At 42.0% G+C, this 19,421-nt stretch overlaps 1 protein-coding gene across 1 annotated transcript in view; it reads left to right on the forward strand.

Annotated features, from left to right (window-relative positions):
- The first annotated feature begins 471 nt into the window (after nt 1-471).
- The window catches only part of LOC128417531 (enoyl-CoA delta isomerase 2-like), a 33,456-nt gene continuing 14,506 nt past the window's right edge, over nt 472-19,421 (forward strand). Inside the window, exons 1-6 of the mRNA XM_053396326.1 lie at nt 472-664; nt 2,217-2,281; nt 5,072-5,141; nt 7,783-7,837; nt 12,175-12,202; nt 13,566-13,655. Coding sequence (XP_053252301.1) covers nt 472-664; nt 2,217-2,281; nt 5,072-5,141; nt 7,783-7,837; nt 12,175-12,202; nt 13,566-13,655 — 501 coding nt within the window. The remainder of the gene's footprint in view (nt 665-2,216; nt 2,282-5,071; nt 5,142-7,782; nt 7,838-12,174; nt 12,203-13,565; nt 13,656-19,421) is intronic.

A 19,421-nucleotide genomic window follows, 5' to 3' on the forward strand; every position in this document is an offset into this window, starting at 1 on the left:
AATGGCAGACAGATGTGGAAATGTGGAGAGATGTATTTAAGACTGCAAAAATGCAAAACCAAGAGAAACTGAAATTGACAGATTCGCACCATTTCCCACCTTCATTTCACTTCATCTCACCTTTGAATATTGAGCAGGGAGGCTTGAAAAGGGAACAGTGTGTGTCAACAGTGGCTCAGTTGAGTAGTTCCCCTTTCAGATCTCGGTTCTCAATACATCAAAGTCAGGGCAGTGGCAGCTGAGAGACCCAATTTCAACGGTGGAGATAGAGGTGCAGCCTCTCTTCTGTTGATACATGTAAATGCCCTACACACATGAACAGGGCTAAAATCTGCTAGTAAATAATTACTTTCCCTTTTTTGTGTCCCTTCTTGAAGAGAGAAAAGTGGAATATAGATGTAATGCAGCCATGTGTCCGTAGGAGGTAATTCTGCTTTGTATTATTGGGCTTTTGAATCATATCATGTTTTGATGACTACAGAACGGAGCTGGCCGTATGTGGATTCTCAGTTGAGCCTGGCCACTTGTGACTCTCCCAGTAAGGAAATGGCATCTTCTGCCCAAAGTAAAGGCAAATACGAAACCCTTCTGGTCACTACAGAGGACAAGATCACAAAGATAATCTTTAATCGCCCAGACAAAAAAAATTGCTATCAACCTTGTGGTGAGTACACGAAGATAGCTTCTAAATGACAGGCTCCAGTGGTATTTACATTATGTGTCAAATGGTGGTAACACTGTGTGCATTCCAGAATTTGAAATTAAGGCTATTTGTTCTGGTTTAAATTAGCCAAGGCAGACAAAATGCGGTCAATAAAGACTCAACACATCCCTTATCTAGAAGATAATGTTCTCCCCCGAGATGTGATATACTTCATGGCCCTTTAATCAAGGGGTTAATTAAAGGCTGAAGCCAACTGAGACCTAAGGAAAATACTCTTGGGGAAATGACACGGGTCTTGGTTTATCGCCATTTCATGTCAAGATAAATGACTAAGTAAACATTTGTTATTAAGACCCTGGATGATTTAGCCAAGCGTCCCTGAACAACCATTGCAGGTTTTAGGCTAGCTCTGCATTTTAAGCTCTGAGCACATAATGCAGGTCCAGTTTAGGTTAGTGCGGTAACTCAATAGCCAAAAAATGTAGTAGTTCTTTTTGGCTACTTGACAGATTGTTCCCCAACTTCCATGAATATGTTGATCACATTGGATCACTGCACGGTTGCATTCTGCACCAGCCTTCACCAACATGGTGCCCGCTAGCTGTTTTGGACTACAATTCCCAACAGTCTGAGCCAGCACAGTGCTGGCCGGAACAGATAGCCAGCTGATGCAGTTCTAAGCAGCTGGAGGGCAGCAGTTTAGCAGGAAGGAGCTGTCCTGCACCAATGTGTGTGTCCCAAGGGAAGTATAGTTTTGTGGTGTAAGGAAGTATCCCTGTGATTGGAGTGACTCAGGTTATTGGCACTGTTGTATAGTACTGGTGTTACATGGGACTCAGCTACACAACTGCAAATAAAACGTTTTAAATGTGTTGTAAAGTGTGATATACAAATGTGACACTAGATGGCAACAGCGAGCTATGCAAAATTCAATGTAATTTATCAAAATGTTTTTGTTTTTTTAAAGCATTTTCACATTTTAAAATATGTGTGTAGATTCCACCATGGAAGCCAAATGACAGGAGAATGATTTTGGGGGGTAACCAATTTGCTTATAAATCAGTAACCTGTAAATGGAAACTATTTTATATGCCTGGTTGAAGAGGAATGTTTCCGCTTGGCACCTAAAGGTGGGTTGCACATAACAGCCCTGATTCCATCATGAGTGAAAATAGCCATGATTGTACCATAAAATGACATCTGGAGGGCCCTTAAATATGCAACTATACATATAAAATAGCATATGCACATCTTACGCAAATCTGTGCTCTCTCTCTCTTTCTTGTCAATGCATAACTCACCCCCCTAAATCAGTATGAGCCAGTGAGAATATCTCTTTGACTCATTTTATTTCACTTCTGATTCACATGCCAGAATACGTGAGAGCTAATCACTTGCTTATTATTGACCAATCAGGATTACTGTGATTGCATTTGCTCTTATATAAATTGCCTATGGCAAACTGGAGAGCTAGCAGGATCAGAGAAGGCTCCACAATCCAAATCAAAGGCAAAATGTTTTGCTTCAAAATTGCCTTTGTTGAAATTTTCAGGGGAAAGAAAGCAAGGAAAACAAACAGGAATATCAAAACAATCAGTGGAAACCAAAATCCAGCAGGTCAGTCGTCAGTCTACATTACTGGGGTGTAAGACTGATTCACAAAATATTCAACTCAACAGAGACCACAGGAGGTGAATCATTGATAGAAATACAGAAATAGGAAATGGGGAAATATTTTTTTCAGTGAAAAGGGCTGAGTAAGAACTGCTGCGCTCCTTCATCGGTAAAAGGAAATACATTTATAGAACTGAGAAAGCATACGAACCAAGAGAAATCAGAGGATAGCTTTGTCATTGGAAGAAAACCAATGATCCAGAGAAAAAAGGCCTCCCTGACTTCTGATTTAAGACTGTATCTGTTATGTACTGAAGTTCTCACCCTGGGCCAGCAGGGGAATACTGTAAATAGTTATGCAAATGAAGGATCGAAAGTGACGTTCAGTGATTGGATAGTTTTAGAAAGTTGCAACAGTTACTTTGTTCTGGAGCTCTATATAAGCAGGCTGACTGAGCTCTTCAGTTCAGTTCTGTTCTGGCATCTGAATAAAGAAGAGCTGTTTGAAGAATCGCTGTGTCGTCTGATATGTTCACCCACAACTTAACAGTATCACAATTCTTTTGTGAAAAGGCTGGTTGCTTCCACTTTCAGGGACCCCATTCCTGCAGAGACTGTAAGAAGTCCTTGTGTGTAAATCTTAGTGCACTTATATAAGTATTACACAAGCTGGCAGTTACCCATTTCTAATGGCACTTAAGGGCACATTAATTTCAAAACTGGCTGCACAGGGTCTGACTAAGGGCAGTAATAACCTGTAAAATAGATGGATCATAGGCTAATTTCAATGCAGTCATTCCAGAGATTGTAATGCAGGAAATCTTGTCCTTCATTTCAAATATGTGGGCTTCAAATGGGTCATGCCACTGTCCTTTGGTACACATGTTTGGGCAGTTGCAGTTTGTTAGAGATGCAGTTTCATATAAATTCTTTACATAATTCTTTTTTTTCTTCACTGCCAGCCAACGTTCTGATGACTCTGTATCAACTGGAATCTGATGTGTATTCCATGTCAACTAAAATGGCCTTATTATGCTAAATTATTGGTTGTAGTGGTAATTTATGTACTGTCCCAGGCTCCTAAAATTATGTTTAAAGGAGTGGGCCTCTCATGATTCTCTCTGTAATAATTCATGGTTGGCTCAGATTCACAAATGATTAAGGAAAGGAATGCCAAGCTTCCAGGCTTGCCCTTGTTTTCATTTGTTGGCTAAGAAGCAATCCCCAAAATGAGCAAATTACCCGCTGAAACTGTGCTCTCTTAGCACATTTAGTCTATTCTGCTTCGAGTCAAGAGTGTTTCAGTCATGCTCCATATTCCAAAAGGACTGGCTTATGAAGCATGGAAATGATTGAAGTCTTAACCCCATGGAAGTTTATAACTGCAGCTACTGTAAAAATCCCTAAGTGGTAGCTGTAAGGCCCCTTCTTTCGATAGGTTCGATTTATGGGGCCCCTCCTACATCAGTAGGGACGCGGGTGGCGCTGTGGGTTAAACCACAGAGCCTAGGACTTGCCGATCAGAAGGTTGGCGGTTCGAATCCCCGTGACGGGGTGAGCTCCCGTTGCTCGGTCCCTGCTCCTGCCAACCTAGCAGTTCGAAAGCACGTCAAAGTGCAAGTAGATAAAGAGGTACCACTTCAGTGGGAAGGTAAACGGCATTTTCGTGTGCTGCTCTGGTTCGCCAGAAGTAGCTTAGTCATGCTGGCCACATGACCTGGAAGCTGTACGCTGGCTCCCTTGGCCAATAAAGCGAGATGAGCACCACAACTCCAGAGTCGTCCGCGACTGGACCTAATGGTCAGGGGTCCCTTTACCCTTTACCTTTACCTACATCAGTGGGGATGGATTTACCTGGCTGCGGCAGCAGTTGGTGGGTGGCTATGAGCAAACGTTTTAAATTTCCCACAGTGCCCCTGAAGACCTGATACGGGTGGCTATCAACCACCATTTTAATTTCCCACCATTCTCCAGAGCAACACTATGTCAGGTACTCTATCATTGTGAGAAATTGCCTGCCACCTGGCACAAAGCACACAGGGCAGTGGTCTGGAGCCTTCCCTCACATATTCCAGCAATAGCATCTCTTTTCTTCAAGGATAAGGTAAAAAGGTATAGGACCCCTGGATGGTTAAGTCCAGTCAAAGCGACGGTAGGGTTGCGGTGCTCATTTAGCTTTTTAGGCCAAGGGAGCTGGCGTTTGCCCACAGAGAGCTTTCTGGGTCATGTGGCCAGCATGACTAAACTGCTTCTTGCGCAACAGAACACCGTGATGGAAACCAGAGCGCACGGAAACGCTGTTTACCTTCCTCCTGCAGCGGTACCTATTTATCTACTTGCACTGGCATGCTTTCGAACTGCTAGGTTGGCAGGAGCTGGGACAGAGCAATGGGAGCTCAACCCATCGTGGGGATTCGAACCGCCGACCTTCTGATCGGCAAGCCCAAGAGGCTCAGTGGTTTAGACCACATGTATGCTTAACCTGCATATCTTTATGTGTGGTTTCCTCCAATTGCTGCATGTTCATTTCGTGGCTCTGCTCTGACTGAAACCTAGATGAATACCACCCTTACATTCTTTGGGGCCAACTCATAATAATTAAACCAAAATCAACTTATCTGCGTGCTGTAGGCACAAAACAGAGAACAGAGGAATAAAATAATCCTGGTAGAGATTCTTCAGGATTTGATAGTTGGTTTGCCATGTTATTTCTACAATATTTAGATAGCGTGAGTGAAATGCTGTCTTCCCCGTACTCTCAGTTTCCTCCTCCCCCCTTCTCTTTTCCCACAGATGTATGGTGAAATTATGCGAGCACTTGAAGAAGCTGCCAAGGATGATTCCACATTGACTGTAATAACAGGTATTTTTATCGTGGAAGTTCTGAGAGTGGTGTTAATAAAGCAGCGGCCAAATCTTCTCTCCTGTGGGTGGAAATTGTTAGAAAGAATCTGTCTGGCAGAACAAAAGGTTCCTCTTCCTCTAGAAAACTTTTGAGCTTCAATTGGTCCACAGAGCCTGAAATTTATCCACCGAGGGAGGAAGAAATACAGAATTCCTGTAAAATATTGGGCTTGACAAAGAATGTGTTTCCAATTATTATGGCGGTGGAGAAACGCCTGTAAGTATCGCATGCTAAAAGCTCCCAAGACATTGTGATTTCTTTGTGGAAGAGGGGCAATACTTCCATTTCCTGTTATTTATTGACATGTATTTCCAACCTTACAAGGTATATTACCCTCACACAACAGTTTACAAGGGAATAATGATGATGATGATAAGAATTCATTTCTGAATAAAAATCATATACAAAACATATTGCACATACAAGAACAGTTAAAACCATTTTTAAATTACATTTATATTCAGCCTTTGCTCCAAGGAGCTCAAGATCGCATACTTGTATCTCCTCCCCTCAAATTTATCCTCACAATAACCCTGTGATGTAGGTTAGGCTGGGAGTGAGTGACTGGCCCAAGGTCACCCAGTGGAGATTTGAACTCTGGTCTCCCAGGTCCTAGTCCAGCAATCTAAATACTACACACATATAAAACAATTTCAAATAAATTCAGATACTGACTGGAATAGAAACCTCCTCTTGGAAGACTTACTGAAAGCGGAATGCTTTAACAGGACTTGAAAAGATAATAAAGTTGGTACCTGTTTGATGTGTAATGAGATGGAGTTCCAAAGAATTAGGGGCCACCACAGTGAAGGCCCATTTACAACATTGTGAGGAATGACCCTCCTGATACGATTTTATCTGCAGCATGCCCTCTCCTGTAGAACACAGTGATTGATGAGGTATATAGGAAATGAGACAATCTTTTAGGTATCCTGGTCCCAAGCTGTATAGGGACCAGCATTTTGAGTGTACTGGTGTTGTTACCGATAGCTAATTGGCAGTCATTGCAGATATTTCAGCAGTGGTGTAATAGGATGGCAACATTCTGTGAGCAGTCGAGCCACCACACGTCGCACTAGCTACAGCATCTGGGTCAACCTCAAGAATAGAGCCACATAGAGAGCATTTCTGTTAAATATCCCATTGACTCTAGATCTCAGAGCAGTTCACAACATAAAAATGCAAACATGTGCATTTGTACTAAGCAATTGGATGGCAAACAGCATTGCAAAATTCAGAAAAGGTTCTCGTATTATTTCAGAAAGTGCAAATCAGGTAGGTTAGCCTTTAAATGCAATTCTGCCCCCCCCCCCTTTCCCTACTTGGGAATAACACTCATTGAATAGCATGAAATGGGCTTCTAAGTAACACATGTAGACTAGCAGATGTGCCTTGATGTAAAAGTTGGACCTGAACATTCGTTTGCTCCGAAATATATTTATTTGAAATCTAGAATGCAGTTAATACAAGGATACAAAGCCATTGTAATCATCATTTTAAAATGTTAATGTAAATAAAATCAAGAATAAATGATAAACAATTGCCATTGGAGACCAAAGGACAAATTTCATTTGTAACATATTGTTTTGCTCAGGCCACACATCTAGTCACTTCTTTCTGATGTTGAACTGGGTGTATATCTTATTAATATTTTCTCTATATTGTGCCCGGTAGAACAGCAAGCCTGCAACTTACACTCACTTTTCTTATGTGATCCCAACCTTACCCAGGCGATCGAAGAAGATATAAATAGATTGGAAGAACATGGGGGGAACGGGAATAAAAATACTTGGTAGAAAAATTGTCAGAAGCAGGCAAGCGAGGAGGAAAGAACAGTTGACAATCCCTTCAGTCATTGCACTCACCCTGAGACAGAGTTTGTGTGTTGTCAGAGAGTGACACAGGGCCTAGCTAGCGCATAAAGAGCAAGCAGAGGTGTTCTGACAGTGAGGGAGAGGTGCTCTGAGCTGCGGAATGCTGTTGTGTTTTGGGTTGTGGTTTTCTTACAGATTGTTTAAAGGGACTTCCTGGCGTTACACGTTTTTTTGTGTTTGTACAAAGTTCCTGGGAACTGAACCTTCACATAAGTTGCGGGCTTACTATACAGTGGTACCTCGGGATACAGACGCTTCAGGTTATAGACGCTTCAGGTTACAGTCTCCGCTAACCCAGAAATAGTACCTCGGGTTAAGAACTTTGCTTCAGGATGAGACCAGAAATTGCGCAGTGGTGGCGCAGCGGCAGCAGGAGGCCCCATTAGCTAAAGTGGTACCTCAGGTTAAGAACAGTTTCAGGTTAAGAACGGACCTCCAGAACAAATTAAGTTCTTAACTCGAGGTACCACTGTACAGTGAAGTTGCATTGCACCTTGTAGCCTCTCTTTCTAAGATATAGAATCATAGAGTTGGACGGAACCACGAGGGTCATCTAGTCATATAATAAAAAAGGTTCCTGGTTAGTTAGATTTGGATTGCAACCTCAGCACTGTTTTTTGTTTTGTTTTGTTTTTGTTCGTGTCCTTGTTATTTCTATTATGTTTACCACCCTGATAAATCAGCCCACTGCATACATTTTAAATGTTACTTTTGGATCTTTGTAGGACGCGGCGATTACTACTGTAGTGGGAATGATCTTAATAATTTTGCCGAAAACTTGCAAGATATTTAGAAAAATAGTGGAGAACAGCTGAAGCAAGCATGAGCTTTTAAATATGTTCTCATCATTAAATGCTTGATTCAGACTATTACCCACATGTTTACTACATATACTGTTATCCACACTGGTGTCGAAAGAGCTCTGGACTGCGACTGCAAATCTAGAGAGCTCCTTGGGAGTCACTTAACCCTAACCCTTGAGAGCCCCCCATTAAGGGGGGGGCAGAAACACAACTACATCATCATCTTTGCACCTCTCTGCTGTTCAGAATGGAAGGGCTGGTGGGTGCCCCATCCTGGGATCCAATGAAATGTAGGCATGTTTAAAGGAGCAGGGTTCAATATAGGAGAGACTGAGCAAGTCCAAACAGCAACTGAGCAGTAAAAGCAAATGGTCTCATGTGCCCTGTGGATTTTAGAAAGCGTGTTCTCCTTCATAGAGAACACATGTTATGGTGGGGTCTGACAGGCCACCCTTCTGTTGCTGGGTGGGTCAGTATGGATGACCATCCGCAGTGATTGGGCAGTTGGGTTACTGGGCAAATTTTGGTGTTGCCATTTAGGGGGATGGACCAAAAGTTATAAAATCAAGTCACGCAGCACTGACTCGGCTCTTTTGCTGCGTGCATCGGATCATTTTCTTTACATTTCCAACATTTATTGCTGAATTTATACATTTTCGCTAACTTAACAGGTGTAATATACCATCTATACATAATTTTCATCACATTTTCTTTTAGGGCATTGCATGCAGTAAATTTTAAACATTCTTTCCATAATTTTACCCAATCGCTCAGCTGTATATTATACCCAAAATCTTTGGCCCAGTGAATCATAACTGACAGAGTTTGGGCTGTTTGACCTGGGAAGCCTTCATCCAAGTATGCATTTTGCAGCAGGGGTGGGGGTAAGGTTGTGGTTATGTGGTGGTGAGAGGTGTACACTTTGCACACGCTCAAAGGGCACCTTGTCTTTATTCAGCTGAGTCCTGAAGCTTCAGGTTTTGGGGCTTAGCCTTGTCCATCCCTTCTCCATGTAAAGGAATCTGCCATTAAGAGAGACTTGGATCAGACCCACTGGCGTGGAATTGATTTTGATATTTTGGTTAATGAAATTACGATCTGAGACAAAAATCATGTGCTGGTGCAGTTCAACAGTAAACTGACATGCGAGAAACTTTCAGTGCAAGATCCATTTTCAGATATGTTTGTGGCTCCTGTGTACATTGCATTTTATTTTTCTGTGCAATGAAGGACTGCTACTTACAAGAGACCTGTTTTTCTCACGCCATGCACAAATAATGGCAAGAGTCTATCTATGGCATATTGAAAGAGTACAAAGCAAGTTTTAATTTATGACAGCTGGCCTGATTGAGATGCCCTTATCCTCCCTGTTATAAATTATGAATGAATAAAGCAGTATCCCAAGGGAATGGGGAAAAGTGGCTGTGGGGACATTAAAACGCATTTGCTAGAATTTATAGAAGGCAAGAAATCCCCATTTCATACTGCTCCATTGTTTTGGGAAAGTGCAGTCAATAATCATAGCCCTTGAAGGACCCGTTTCTGTGTGGTACAAGGCTGAGTGATTACACTTTGGGTTCAGACAGTGAGCCGAGTGTTTCCTTTCATGCATCTGTATAGATTATTCTCTTTAAGAACCACGAGATGCTTTATTGCTTCCTGGGGACAAATGCTGAAAAAACCTGCAAAGAACTTTGAGGGCAAAGAACAGCACAAGTTGTCAAAACAATCTGGGTCCATCTGTGATGAGTTTTAATGTGATGTCTGAGTAGTGGCCTTTGTATACTTTCCCCCACCGTCACTCTCTGTTCCCCCAAGTCAGAAATCAGTACTTTATTTGGAGAATCAGAGAATGGATGGGGGGGTATTTTTTCCCCTCCCTGAAACCGTGTTGCAACATCTAGACCAGGGGTCAGCAACATTTTTCAGCCGTGGGCCAGTCCACCGTCCCTCAGACCATGTGGTGGGTCGGACTATATATTTTTTGGGGGGGGGAATGAACGAATTCCTATGCCCCACAAATAACCCAGAGATGCGTTTTAAATAAAAGGGCACATTCTACTCATGTAAAAACATGCTGATTTCAGGACCGAGCGGGCCAGATTTAGAAGGCGATTGGGCCGGATCCAGCGCCCGGGCCTTAGGTTGCCTACCCTGATCTAGACGATCTGCCAACTCACTGCATGCAGCATGTTCCTAGTACTCCTGAGGGCATTGCATATAAGTGTGTGTACACATCAGCAATTTAAAGTGCAATTAGGGTCACAATGTGTGCACATCAGAGACGGGGGCGGGGATGTATTCACCCAACAACCTTTTGGGTTTCCTCCCCACTGCAACCTCCCCCACATCTCCGAACTCCTATTCATGAAGCACTAATCTGTGCATGAGTGCTCCTCCGCTCATGTGCAACAGCCATCTCAAATATACCTGCCTGGCATAAGTACCATGTTAAGTTGTGGGTGAACATATCAGACGACACAGCGATTCTTCAAACAGCTCTTGTTTATTCACAGGCCAGAACAGAACTGAACTGAAGGGTTCAGCCAGCCTGCTTATATAGAGCTCCACTAGAATGCAACAGTAACCATTTTCTGTAACTATCCAATGACTGAACGTCGCTTTCAATCCCTTATTTGCATATGTGGACCTGAGTGAAAACTATCTACAGTATCCCCCTGCTGGCCCAGGGTGAGAACTTCAGTACATAACATACCAAGTGATGTTGCATCAAAGCAAGTGTTAGCTCACACTTCTCAGGGCATTTTCCCAGTGCTTTCCTCATCGCTCAAAGTCCAGGCTTTGTCAACTATAATTTCACAATTTGAATTGACTCATAAGTGAGCCATGGAGGGAAAGGGAAGGGAGGAAAGGGAGGAAGAGGAAACCTGCTTCCCCACCTACTGCTTCTTTGCATGTTCGGTGAATCTCTTTGATCTTTTTTTGGTTTTCCAGATCAGGGCTAGATCTCTACAAATTTAAAAAAACGCTGTACAAAAACACATTATAAAAGCTCTTAATGGAAAATCCCGTTGGCGACGGATCACTGCTCTATAGCGCCATCTGGTGTCGCATGCTTGTAACGCAGTTATAACAATATAATTGATAAGTATAGCTGGGTCCCAGGTGAACTTGATATGAAACTGTGACTGGGTCATTTACATTCATTTACTAACTGCGTGTTTTGCTCTCAGTGAGCCAGCTTTATTGGGAGCAAGCTAGGGAGAGAAGGCAGGAACACGCAACAGCTTTCTTAGTGGCCGTACTCTGAGCGTTTTAGATGTTTGTACCATGCTGAAAGCTATTCCCATAAGTCAGGGATCAGCACACTTTTTCAGCAGGGTGCCGGGCCACTGTCCCTCAGACCTTGTGCGGGGCTGGACTATATTTTTTTTTGGGGGGGATGAATAAATTCCTACACCCCTATGTATGTACAGAACACCACACCAGAAGGAAAAGAGATAGAATGAGAAAGTGAAACCTAGGCTCCTTTTGGCCTTACTTTTATGACCTTGAAAGAAGAGACAACAGAACCAGTTTAAACCACCTGTACTCAGCTTCTCTGAAGGAATAACCTAAACATCAGGAACTTTCTGCTTGTTTCTTTCACACAGAGAAGCTTCCAGAACCCTCTTGAATTAATTAGAATAGGAAAGATCTCTACACATCAGATCGATACTTTCTGCACTAAGAAATGCAAACTGACAGGCTCTCCGCTCCCTCCCTGGCCTTACAACAGCCCTGTCAGGTAGGTTGGGCTGAGAGACGATGACTGGCCCAAGGTCACCTGGTCGCAAAATAGGGAATCCAAGCCTGTGTCCTAGTCTCTGGTCTTCGTCTGACTCTACACCACACCGACTCTTATCTCCAGATTGCAGCCAAGGAGTTAATACAGCAATGTGGGTAAAGCAACTAATATGAGAAGTCTTACGTGAGGAGTATAATGAATTGACAACGGGGAGAGCAAAAAGTCTTTTCAGGTTGGTTCAGGGAAGCAGCAGTAATGATCTGAAACTGCCTGGAGGAACTGCTTCAGCCAAGCAATATTTCTGAATGCCTTAGTTCCCTTCTCCCCGGCAGAAGCAGCATCACTGGAGACGGCGAAACTCAGTGAGATAAAGCACTTTAAAACTGCCGCAACTGTTCCACCCTGCATGCTAGAGTAGCCCTCCGTCATGGCCAGCTGACCTACTTACTTGCTGTTTTCTGCTCATATTAGTAACCGAAGGATACCTTTAAAAAAAATGAACATGATGGAAGGTTGGTAATAACATCCCATGGCTTCTGGTGATTGTGTTCATTTTTAACATCCAGCAGCTTGGAAAAGAGCACAGGGTCTATGGTGCGTTATTAGAAAGACAGCTTTGACATCAATAAAAGTTGCCCCATCACACACACACACCTGGGACCTTTTGCATACAGAACATATGGTCCCTCACAGAGCTACAGATCTATCATCCATGGATTTTTAAGCTAAAATTTGGAGAGGGGGGGAAATAGGCTTGGGCAAGACGTGGATCCCTTCAGATGTCCTGTACAGCTGTGTTTATCATTATTATTATTATTATTATTATTATTATTATTATTATTATTATTCAAATTATACACCCCCCTATACCCAGAGGTCTCAGGGCAGTTCACAACAAGACCACAACATAAAATAGTCAAACCAAAAGCAATAACCCAATATGCCCCCTCCCAAAAAAAGCCACATTCTAAAAGGGTGTTGGGTGTCAATCAGATCAACCAAAGGTCTGGTTAAAAGGAACATTTTTGCCTGGTGCCTAATGAAGGTGCCAGGCGAATTTCCCTGGGGAGAGCATTCCACAGACAGGGAACCACCGCAGAGAAGGCCCGTTCTTGTGTTGCCACCCTCCGGACCTCTTGAGGAGAAGACACACAAAGGAGGGTGATGTTTTCAGGGGCCAGCTAGGTTCATATGGGAAGAGGCGCTCCTTGAGGTATTGAGGTCCTGAGCTGTTTAAGGCTTTATAGGTCAAAACCAGCACTTTGAATTGGGCCCGGAAACTAATTGGTAGCCAGTGCAGTCTCATAGTTACGTCAACATATCTAGCTGCCTCATCCTGAGTTATACCACTCCAACCCAGAGTTATCTTCTCCCACTGTTGGCTACTTGCCAGGGACTCAAGCAAAGACCTTGCCCCTCCATGCTACCCAATATCATTATCAATTGGAGAAGTCAGAGGTTGAGACCTTATGCATGAAAAGTATATACGCTGCCACTGAACTGTAGCCTCTCTCACATATACAACGTGAGTCACTGTGGATGGGAATGTGGTTTTATAGCCAGTGAGTAGGAGTGGCTCAAAACAATAGGTGGCGTTCTCACTTCCTCTTGGAACCAACTGGCTGTTCCTTTGCATTGTTCCTGATTCCTCTGCAGTAGGAAGGAACCTAAGGAAGGAGTCTATGGAACATCCTGTGCACCTTAAGCAAGAAATGAACCCCACTGGGTTCAATGGGGCACATTTGTTTATTTATTAAGAGTCCTTTTAGCTCATCCTTCATCATCTGATCCCAAGGTGGGGGTACAATGTGGTTTAAATGGTTGAAACTTGTCTGATACAATTAAAAGAGTAGATAAATTAAGTGTACGTCCTAAAGATCTTACCTGTTTGAAGCTTTCTCAAACACTCTCTGGTTTTTGCTCTTATATATACATATCTGTTTCAATGTCAATGCAGGTGGTGTTTGAGACCCCTTTTAGCCTACTTGGAAAGACTCCAGAAGGCTGCTCAACTTACACCTTTCCTAAGATAATGGGCCCCATAAAGGTAAGTAACTTAACCCATTGCTAGGGGACACACACACCCCAGTACCAACCAGTTGTTATACCTCTTCCCCCTTCTCCGCATTTCATCGTTAAGATTAATTTCATTTTGTTCCTGTAGTCCATCAGGAATAGGTTTTGAGACTTAAAACAACTTAGACACTATGACACTAAAACCCTTCGACAAAATATAGCCACGGTACTAGTTTGGTTTGCAGTTGAGTATACACCAGAAAAAATGCACGCAAAACAATTGAGCAACTTCCCTACGAGGAAGGTTTACCTCCACACAATTTACCACCCCACATCTCCCAATGTTGCTTTCCCCTCAACTAATCTCAGGTACTGGAAGTGAGTCCAAATGGAGAAAAGTTCATGGCAGATGGGGAGATGCTTCAACACTCTCACCCATGCACCTCTTAACCGGGACACCTCACCCCAATTTGATATGTAATTGGGGCAGCCTTCCTTCTAAAGGCACAATGTGCCATCATCAATACATAGTAGGGCTAGCCTTCCAGAGGCTGTTGGGACTCCAACTCCCATCAATCCCTGCCAGCAGGGTCAGTGGTCAGAGATGATGGGCGTTGTAGTTCAGACCTGGTGTATATAGTTCTCCACCCTGGTGTATAGTTTGGGGCTTGCATTGTGATCCTATGTGTATTTCCTCAGAGGAAAATGCTGCTGTATTGATGAAGCCTTACTCCCAGGTAGGGATGGAGGAGAAATTCAATTCAGTTCACATTTAAAGGGGAACTTACCTCATTCACATTTTCCAAAACAAAATCTGAACCAAGACACAGCCATACTTGTACTTCTCTGAATTTTGCAAGGCAGTTCTCCAGCTGAGTAATGTGTACAGAAATCCATATACTAATGTGAAGCGTGCATATAAATGCATATATTAGTGAGAATATCTTACCAAAATGTATTGTTTAGGAGGAAATGCTTGTGAAAATGTGTATATTAATTGGAATTGCATGCAAAAATGTGTTTATTGTGAGATATTTGCACTAAAATGCTGATAATTTTCATGAGGATTATTTTAACTAAAATTTGCAGATTGCTCTAGAAATGTAGAGAACTGAATTTAAGACTGGAAAAAGGAGAAATTGAGAAAACCAAAATTGAAAGAGTTGTGTATCCTTGTTCTCAGGTAAGTATGCATAGGATTGCAGCTCAACGTACACTTACCTGAGAGTAAGTCTCCGTGAACTCACTGGCACATGCATAGGATTGCCCTGTCTGCATTCTGCTATCACAATGGGTAACTATGAAGTGTTAACATTATTCTTCCTAGACTATCTTCAATGGCAGAAATCTCGATTTCAGCCATCTCACTTAGCTGTAATTTAAATATTGATGTCTGTAAATCGTACTAAAAACTGCTCTATTTTTATACGGCAGATTTTAAGGTTATTTTCTACATTCCTTGCACATTTTGCAGTAGCAGCATGGAACGGGGAATTCTATATTAAAGACATCTAATTATATGTGTGAAAAGTAATTGAAAGCCTCCTCTCAGCTTGGCAATGCAAAATATTTGAACTCTGTCCCTAACAGTATGTTTCCCTTTCATCATCTTGATTATTCTTTTTCAAGCCTGCCAGATTGAATTCTCTGAGGTTCATATAACAATCCCCACAGCTTGTGACTTGGGAAAGATCAGATTCATGATTCAGAGGCTCACGAGCTCCCTTTTATTTGCATGCTCTGACAAGGGTAAGAAGATGAGTGCTTGGTCCAAACGGAGTGCCCATGCAGTAGGCCACATGAGAATGTAGGAATCCATAAGAAAGGATTTTTGAATCAGAACAGAGAAGGACCATGGTTCAGTTGTAGAGCATTTGCCTTGTATGCAAAGGTTCAAACCCCACCAACTCCACATCTTTGCCTGAAACCTTGGAGATCCAAGTCAAGGTAGACAATTCAAAGCCAGAAAGACTGATAATTGTCTTACTCAGTATTAAGCTAGCTTCCTATGATAGCCAGAGGAAGCCCACAAAGGGAGCGTGATGGAGAGACGCATAATTAAAGGTCCACCAGCTCTCTCCCAGCAGTCAGATTGCACGTTAAATAACATACTAGGAAGAGTGTTATGTACTGAGTTGAATAGGATCCAAACTGCAGCAGTCTGATTGGTCCTAGAACAATAGGATCCAAAAGGCAGCAGTCTGATTGGTCCTAGAACAATAGGATTCAGAATGCAGCAGTCTGATTGGTCCTAGAACAATGCAGCAGTATGATTGGTTGGCAGGAACCACCCAATCATGCTCCAGATAGAAGTGAATCCACAACCTGATTGGCTTACAGTAAAATTCCGGAATTAGCCAATCATGTGCAGCCCATTGTGTAAATAATGTATATAAAGCAGATACTTTGAGGGGACTTTCATTCATTCCTCCTCACCACTATGAGCTGAATAAAGAGCATGAAATCACTTTGCGACTCTGAGTATATTTCAAAGAGCAATGGGGATAAGTACACTAGTAGTGTCCCCTGACTGTCTGAAGTTAGAGAGAGGTGGATCTGGCAGTTTTAGTTTCTCTCGGCATCTCATTTTTCCAGCTTTAACTTCAGTTTGCCACATTTCTGCATTAGTTTAGCCATTTTTAAAAGTGTGCATTTTTGCAGGTGTTGCAAAAGTATTGCAAAAGTTATTTCATTTTTGCAAGTTATTTTCACAAATAAACATGTTTTTATGTGCACTTTTCCCCTAAGATGTGGTTTTGGATGCATTGTTTGGCTGGAGAATTGTGCTGCAACATTTGTAGAAGTGTGTGTTTTGAGCAATACAGTGGTACCTTGGTTCTCAAACTTAATCTGTTCCGGAAGTCCGTTCCAAAACCAAAGCGTTTCAAAAATAAGGTGCCCTTTCCCATAGAAAGTAATGCAAAATGGATTAATCAATTCCAGACTTTTAAAAACAACCCCTAAAACAGCAATTTAACATGGATTTTACTGTCTAACAAGATCCTTGATCCATAAAATGAAAGCAATAGACAGTGTGCTGCAGTCACACAATCAATCAGTAGCTGAACTGGGTTCCACACAGTCACAAAAACAAAAAAGAAGAGCCGCAAAAACTAAAATGCAAAATAAACAGCAAAAACAGACAGACCTCAGTGTAACACTCAAACCAGAAGTGTGGCACTCGAAACAGAAGTGCCACGGAAGTGTAACACTCAAAACGGAGCATGTTCGGCTTCCGAAAAAAGTTCACAAACTGGAACACTTACTTCCAGGTTTGCAGTGTTTGGGTTCCAAGTTGTTTGAGTACCAAGGCATTTGAGAACCAAGGTACCACTGTATCGACATTTCAGTTTGTGTGTTGGTTCAGGAAGTGTGATTTAGGGAGTGTGATTCCCCCCCCCCCCCCGTTTTACCCCATGTGGAACCTCCCTCCACAAAGTGGAACCCTGGAAGATCCACACTCCAGGAGACTCTCTTCTCTGCTGTCTAACGTTTAGAGGGCAATGAGGCATAGCCAGCATGTTCATACCTCCGCCTTCCTTCCTGCGGTTCTAAACATATGCAATCCAATGTCTGAAGAGGGCAAGTATGTCTCTCAGAATGGATGCTCTCATTTTAGTGTCCACGGCTAAGAGCTGTCAAGGACCCTGCCCTCCATTAATTTGTCTAACTCTTTAAAAAGCTATCCGAGTTAATGTCAAGCACCTCATCGTAGCAGTGGATCTTACAAGTTAATTATGCCTCACATGAAGAAGCATTTCCTTTTGTTTATCCGAAAATTACTGCTAGTCAGCTTCAGTGTTTGGCTTTTAGAGTCTGAGCAGAGAATAATTTATTCCTCTTCCCCGGTCGTAATTTCACAATCATTTATCGCATCTCCCACTCTTCCCTTCGTAATTGTTGCCTTAAACAAAAAAAGCCCCAAGTACTAACTTTTCTCTTCTTAGAGAAGGTGCTTCACGTTTTCCCTTGATTATTTAAGTTGCCTTTGCCTGCACTTTCTCCTACTCAACAATGTGGTTTTGAGGTGTGAGAGCCAGAACAGTACTTAACATTTACCGTAAGTGTTGAAACACAGGTACATACATAAACCCAAGAGGAAGATGGATAACTGTCCCATACCAAATTGAACCACTGGATTTGTGTAGCTCAGGCCTGACTTTACCTGGGGTGGAGAATCTAAGGCCTGGAGAGCAGGGGGACAAATGAGGACCTCCAAATTCTCCATCTGGCCCTCAGACCTCTCCCCAGCCTACAGCCCTTTGCTTCACACTCCAATTATTTTGCCTGCCAGGAAGGTGTCCCTGATCCCTGATCCCTTGCTTCTCTGGATAGATAGGAATACGTTTGTCTAGAAAATAGCCTACCATATATATATATATTTTTTTAAAAATATTTTTTTATTAAACAGTTTTTATAACCACACAGACATAACATAAATACAACAAATACATAAACAAACAAAAACAAAAACAACACAAAAAACAAGTACCATTTCATATCTTAATTTCTTATACCTTTCTTCCCCGACTTCCTCATGCCTCCCTTTTCTGTATTCCAGATTCTAATCAATTACTCAGCAAATCTTGCCTTATTTTACTTTAAATTTAAGCTAATCTTCCTTATTCTCCTTGTCTTAACCATTGCTAATAGTAACCATTTACTTTCCAGTCCAACATCATTCTAACTTTCATTCATTTTGTAATATTTCTTTAGATAGTCCTTGAACTTTTTCCATTCTTCTTCCGCTGCTTCTCTTCCCTGGTTTCGGATTCTGCTCGTCATTTCTTCCAAGCCCATGTAGTCAATCACCTTCATCTGCCATTCTTCCAGTGTGGGTAGATCTTGTGTCTTCCAGTACTTTGCAATGAGTATTCTAGCTGCTGTTGTAGCATACATAAAGAAAGTTAAATCCATCTTTAACACCCCTTGGCCGACAATACCCAAGAGAAAGGCCTCTGGTTTCTTAGGGAAGGTATATTTAAATACCTTTTTAAGTTCATTATAGATCTTTTCCCAGAATGCCTTAATCTTCGGGCACGTCCACCAAAGGTGAAAAAATGTACCTTCCTTTTCTTTACATTTCCAACATTTATTATCAGGCAAATGGTAAATCTTTGCAAGCTTGACTGGGGTTATGTACCACCTATAGATCATTTTCATAATATTTTCTCTTAAGGCATTACATGCCGTAAATTTCATCCCGGTGGTCCACAACTTTTCCCAATCAGCAAACAAAATATTATGACCAATGTCCTGAGCCCATTTAATCATAGTTGATTTCACCGTTTCATCTTGTGTATTCCATTTCAGCAGCAAATTGTACATTTTTGACAAATTCTTAGTACTGGATTCTAACAATTCAGTCTCCAATTTTGATTTTTCCACCTGGAAGCCAATTTTACTGTCCAATTTAAACACTTCATTTATTTGGTGATAGTGCAACCAATCTCTCACCTTCCCTTTTAATTTCTCAAAACTCTGCAATCTCAGTTTGTCCCCTTCCTTTTCCAGGATTTCCCAATATCTTGGCCACTTCGACTCCATATTTAACTTTTTAACCGCCGTGGCTTCCATTGGCGACAGCCACCTTGGAGTTTTGTTTTCCAGCAAATCTTTATATCTGACCCAGACATTTAACAATGCTTTTCTGACAATATGGTTTTTAAAACTTTTATGTGCTTTAACCTTGTCATACCACAAATATGCATGCCACCCAAAAATATTGTTAAAACCTTCCAAATCCAAAATGTCTGTATTTTCAAGAAGCAGCCAATCTTTTAGCCAGCAGAAAGCT

The sequence above is a fragment of the Podarcis raffonei genome, chromosome 7 (genome assembly GCF_027172205.1).
Source record: "Podarcis raffonei isolate rPodRaf1 chromosome 7, rPodRaf1.pri, whole genome shotgun sequence".
NCBI classification, from domain to species: domain Eukaryota; kingdom Metazoa; phylum Chordata; class Lepidosauria; order Squamata; family Lacertidae; genus Podarcis; species Podarcis raffonei.